The sequence below is a fragment of the Vigna umbellata genome, chromosome 5, assembly GCF_029865625.1.
Source record: "Vigna umbellata cultivar VRB3 chromosome 5, Vumbellata_1.0, whole genome shotgun sequence".
Lineage (NCBI taxonomy): Eukaryota > Viridiplantae > Streptophyta > Magnoliopsida > Fabales > Fabaceae > Vigna > Vigna umbellata.
This window is the reverse complement of record NC_142169.1, coordinates 19,832,195-19,838,269: the sequence shown is the minus strand read 5'-3', so window position 1 is coordinate 19,838,269 and position 6,075 is coordinate 19,832,195. Positions and strand designations below refer to the sequence as shown.

General features: G+C 38.5%; 1 protein-coding gene across 1 annotated transcript; it reads right to left on the bottom strand.

The window, feature by feature from the left end:
• Positions 1 to 305: 305 nt before the first annotated feature.
• Positions 306 to 5,710, bottom strand: LOC148197895 (uncharacterized). The gene is made up of 2 exons (XM_088114903.1): positions 5,362 to 5,710; positions 306 to 2,910 (listed from the first exon to the last, which is right to left on the bottom strand). The coding sequence occupies exons 1-2, from the start codon at positions 5,366 to 5,368 to the stop codon at positions 827 to 829; spliced, it is 2,091 nt and encodes a 696-aa protein (XP_087971029.1). The 5' UTR covers positions 5,369 to 5,710; the 3' UTR covers positions 306 to 826.
• Positions 5,711 to 6,075: the final 365 nt, after the last annotated feature.

The following is a 6,075-nucleotide window of genomic DNA, read 5'->3' as shown; positions in this document are numbered from 1 at the left end:
TAAACAACACTGAATTTCACCTACCAGACCCTGAGGCATGAAACTTTAGCTGCCGTAAAGGAATTTCATACGAACACCGAATGAAGATGGATGTAAGGTAGCGCATCTGATATATAAATAGTTGTTTCTTTCTCCAAGGTTCTACGATGATGTTCTCAGTCTATCCCACAACAAATGGACAGTTTAGATGGTGATAAAAACAACTACAACATCCCTTTTCCTCATGAAGTTGAAGGCTTAAAGCACATATATGGGAAATGGAAACAAATTAGAGACAGAAAATCAAAAGTGAAAAAGAAACCCAATGAACACAAGAAAAACAACACATTTACAGAATAGGTTTACATGTCATGTGCAGTTTGTACCGTTCAGAATAGCCAGGAGCCAAGCAACTGCACAAACACCAAGCATTCTAAAAAGACCTTTTTATCTTTACAAACGAATGATGTTATCAATACAGATTGATTACTTTGATTAGAAACTCATCACCAGAAAAATGAAATGGAAAGAAAGCTGTTAAAGTCATGTTTTGGCACCTCAAAATGAAGGAATGATTATTCTTCGTAAACCCAAAGATGGCACCAATCAAGTCTCAAGATTTATGGAGGATACAGCAGACCGACATGAGCAATCATGACATGCTCATTTCATGGAATGCACTAACCATTCCTCAAATAAATCGTTCTTGGTATATAAATGCATGAGCACCAGAGATCAAACCAATGACTTCCATGTTTTATTTACCACCCAAAAGTCCAAGCATTGCAATGAGAAACACGTTAAGACGAAGGGTTTCCATTTCGGACATTGGACCCAGTTTGAAAGCCTAGCCTGTTGCATCAATTTCCTTTCCATGATCATCTTCATGAATATTTCGCCTCAACCTTCTCAGCCATATTTCATAATCCATAGGATAAGGTGTCCCACATAGACTATCAACATAATCAGCAAAAGCTTTCAGCACTGTGGAAATATCACCCAGCTTCTGCTGAATTAATCTCCTTGACCAAGATGTCTCCCTCCATAGTAGAGCTCCCTCTACGGAATCTAGATCTGGGAAAACTCCACCACATGAATAATAAAGCATATAAACTAGGCTTTCAGCATCTGAAGCAGAGCATAGCTTTCCTTCTTGAAGTGCATAAGTAGATGAGAAATGAAGGTTCATAGCCGGACGATCTCTATCTTCAAGAATGGCATGACCCCATCCAATAAGAACAAAATAAGGGTGCCTCACGCCAGACTTTACACATATCACATTCTCCGGCCTGATGTCTCCATGCCGAATTCCAGCAGAAGCAACAGCTGAAAGCGCTGATAAGCAATCGTGGCAACATCTGATAGCTTCCTCTGAACCAAATTGACCATTGCGTACCATTTCAGCTACTGTCTCACCAACTGGACTGGTTACAAGAACAGGGGTCCCACACCACGGGTGGTCACAATTTCCACCAGAACTGGGTCGGCGACAATGACCTGGGTGTATGATCCTACCAGAGGCACTCAATTGAGGCAGATATTTGCTTGAAAGACCTTTCTGCTTCATTATTGTCAATACTTTGGTCTGCCTCTGAACTTGATACCATAGATTCATATCTTCCCATGCTGGTTCCAGCTGGGACGGATGAGAGCCCACATATAGGAACAGATTTTTTCCTTGGTCTTCAACATGGGATGCAATGAAGTATGTCAATTCACCAGTGTTGATTACCTCCTTAATCTGATAACCCTTTTGCCAATCTGAATCCTCCAGCCATAATATGGTTCCTTCTGATATCATAGACTCCTTGGAATCAACTTTAACTAAATCATCCTCAACTTCAACAATTTCAGGGGAAACACTACGTTGTTGGTATCGATATACACCATTTCCATTTACGCTGCTATCTCCTAACTGCCTCTCAACTCTTCTTGTTTGGAGACGTGAACTATGATCAGCAGCTAAATCCTCAACAGAGTGCTTGGGCATTCCGGCAAATTGCATTATACAGTGGAAGGTTGCAAATAGTACCTGTAGCGCACCAATATCTCCCCAATTTGCATTTCCAAGTTTGTTCCAGATCCTATCAATTGGGGAAACAGAAATTCTAGAATGATTTTTTACCCATTCAGCAGCACATTCATAAACATTATTCAGGTCAAATTTGAGCTTATTTACATCTCCTTCAACCTTAACAACTCCCCCATATTGAGAATCAACTAGAAGAACAAACACTGTGCATGGATCTGGAAAGAAGCTCAGTCTACTTAAACTCCTTGCCAATAGCATTCGAAGAGCATAAAATAGAGCTTCTCCAAGAACTGATGGAGAAGGCTGACGATCACTGCCAACAGCATGGCCTCCAATATCAGGCCTTAGAAGTGCCAATTCAAGGACATGATCCCATTTTCCATGAGGATGTCGAGAATTATTGAGCAATATACCAGTACCACAAAGACCTCCAAGCCTTCCATTGGCAATAGCCTGTTCAGCCTGATAAAACTTCATGTTGGAATTATACAGACAAGCCACAGAAAAAGGCATGGGCTCATCTTGACTCCAAAATGCCTCCCACAAGCCTTTTATACCTGCATGTAAAAAATCTTCAATGGCGAGATAAGCTGTTGCTTCTAAAGCATCGGATGTAGAAGCGTGAACAGCATTGGGCATGCGTGTCAGCTGCTGAAATGAAATCCCTTCCAATGCATAATCAAATTTTTGAAGTTCAACCAACTCAAATGGAACATCAAATGCCTGCTGTTTCAATGCACAGTCTTCTGTTACAGATCCAAACCAATCTACAAGTTTTGCAGTCAAGCTGTCACTATCAACAAACTTATAGAAGAACTGCTGATTCCGAGGCCTACCCCCAGATGATACACTGGATCTCTTTGTCCCAGACCCTACTGATTCCTGGTCTGGGGATCTACCTGTAACAAATATCTAAGTTCATTAATATTACAATAACTATTGTTCTCTTTTACATAAGGATGGCAAAATCATGCATTCATTAGTTGAAGTTCAAAAGTCAGCAATAATTCTCACATGATTTAAAAATTCCGAGATAAAAAGTAATGCATAGACTGACAGATTGACAGTCGAAATTCAACATATAAAACTGAAAAATATGGCATATTCACTTATGACTAGATGTGGAAGCTCACAACCACCGTATTATTTATTGAGGTGAGATCAAAGTGATCAAGCATGACCCATCCTTCCTTGAGAGATTCCTTCAGGAGGATTTCATTTTAATAGCTCAAAATCACTCTTGACGAAAACAGTTTTGAGAGTTTTTTTTCCGGTAGGGGTGTAGTTTAAAACAATGCTACTTAGTTTTTGACAGGTCGGTTGACAAATAATACCCCTTTTATTGTACGGTCAGTTTTAACATATCAGTTTATCTAATATGAATTTCCTAAGTAAGAGGTTAAACCGTGATGCTGTTCCACTCTGGCCGAAATACAATTACCTAAACCGCACAATAATAAGGAAGTTTCATAGCCTTTATTCTTAGTCCAATTAATGCATCCAATATCAAGGTCCTAGCTTTACTAACAGTTATCTCCAGTTTCTTCCCCACCTAAGGTTGATCCATCATATGTTGCACAGGGTACACATCAGAGGACCATATTTTTGCTGTCTATACTTTCAAAAGCTCTCACCACTTCACATGGTCTACAAGCCCAAGTAACAGAACATAATAAAATCAGGACCAGTCTTCCCAAAACAATCATTTTTTCTAGCTTAAGAAAATCACATTTCATTACAGCTAGACACCCGTACTCAAGCACCTATAAGCAGTGCAAACATATTTTAGGTTGTCCTCTTAACTACTGGGTCCAAGATACAAGGCTGCAATTTGTTGGTCCCAAAGTATATGCTTTCTTTCACATTAATGTCAAAAGGGAGATCTCAAATTCTCCTTCAACCTTGCTTACAGTTCAGAATCACAGGTAAAGATGGTGTTCTTACATTCGGTGTAGCCAAATCTCTGCTAATGCTTAAGCCACTTCCGTAAAGATAAAGACAAGGAGAAATGGGATAATTGTTGAAGATCTACTTATCTAGAAACATTCTTTCAAAAAGTAAAAATGTCATTCTATCACCCCATTATTAATTAAGAATAAAAAATTACCATCCCAACTACCGCTTATAATAAAAGATAAGCATGAGTGAAGGCGTTGCATCTAAATCTATAACCATGTAACCACATATAAATGGTCAAGATTAAAAAAATGTACATTGACTTTTTTAAGTGGTCATGTGACAAGAAACTATTTTTTAATCAAGAATATCAGTGCTTGGTCTAAACTTATAGCCCTCATTTCCCACAATAAACAGAAATCCTCACTACATATAAGGTCCTCCTCACCATTAAAGTTTTCACATCGCTCTATCTAGCTCAGTTCCTGTGCACTGAGACACGAAAATTGATTCACAGGCTTAATACAGCAAAATTCACAGCATTAACCAGTTTTGTACCCTGTTTACCTAATTCTTCAGTGTCAAGAAAAACAAATTACTCCATTTATCCATTTCACTGCCGGTTCTATCTCAAACAAGCACATCAAGGCAGGCACATGCTTGCACACATCTCACAATCTGTAACTATTACATCCTTGTCAAGGAAAAAAAGCCATTCATTAGCAAATTCAAGCCATATATCAGCTGGATGTCTTAGAGGCCAAAAAAAGAAGAAAAAAAAACAAATGTGTTGATCTACTAAATCACTACAACTAAAACCCTACTATACATAGACGAAGTAAAATTGAAGTTTTAAGTTAGACCACCAATGACCGCAACTTGGACTTCCCCAAAAGCCTAATGCATCAGCGTAAGCTCAAAGTCTACAGGCCTTTTTAGATGCGACCATTCATATCGAGTTACTGAAGAAGAAATGAGCCATGTTCATAAAGTTTAAGCCTTTGAGAAGAACAACCCAACGTCACCATTGCTACAACTGCCGCAAACTAACAGAATCACCCAAATCCAACAAAACTCAGAGAGAAACACAATCGCAACCCCCCAACTCCAAATTCCTAAACTTCCCCTTTCGCAGAGTTGAATTGCATCGCCAATTTCTCAAATTTAAGAATTCCCACACGCCCACAGAAGTTTCTATTCGAATAATTAACTCATGCAATGAGACCACAGACACAATTCAAACACCCCCACCCACCCACACCCACACAAACCCCAAAAGAAAAACATAATAAAAGAAAAACGAACAGAAAATAATGTGGAGTGAGCAGAGTCAGTCTCAGCAAAGAGCAAACGAATTGGAGTCAAAGTAGAGTCAAATGAGAGAAAATTTAGGGTTCAGAAAAACAAAAAGGAAGTAAAGAAGAAGAAGAAGAAGGAACGGTGTTGAACTTTACCTTGCATTTTTTTTCAGTGTTATAACTGTGTACAACAAAGCTTTCAGATCTTTCCCCCCCTCTCTCTCTCTCTTTTCTCTCTAATTATATATATAACTTTAAAAATTTTCTCTTTGGGTTATGATGAGGAGCGTGGCTTAGCAGAGGAAGATGCAGATCGAACCGTGTTGGTGGCTGATCCAGCAGGTCGTTGAATTGGTGATCCTGGTGCTGCTTTTCACTTGAATTTGGGGAACCATGGCAAAAACACAAACTATGCTAATGCTTTGCTTTTGTTTTTGTCATTTTATTATTTGAGCTTTTCACTTTTTCAGTTCGTTCATGCGTGTGTTACTTTTGTGCTGTGTGAACTGTACAATATACACAACACGGGCATCACCCATTGGTGGTTGCTTCTTATTTCATCATCATCATCACCATGAAAAATAATAATAACAATAGTAATTTATTAAAGTACAAATAAATGCGTGTAATTAATAAATAATGATTATTAATTATCATTCCCTTTGTTGATAAACTATTCCCTTCGCTCTATGTTTTTTAATTGAGGTCATAGGTGTTAGGGTCGAAAGACTCATGTTTTTCTTTTCTTTGTATGGGGCGTTACTTTAATAAAATGGGAATTAGTTTGTTTGGTGAAGGAAATGATGAAAGAGACGTTTTGTTTTTTGTTGTGAATTTTGGGGATTAATTTTAGGTTAAGGGTTCCAAAGG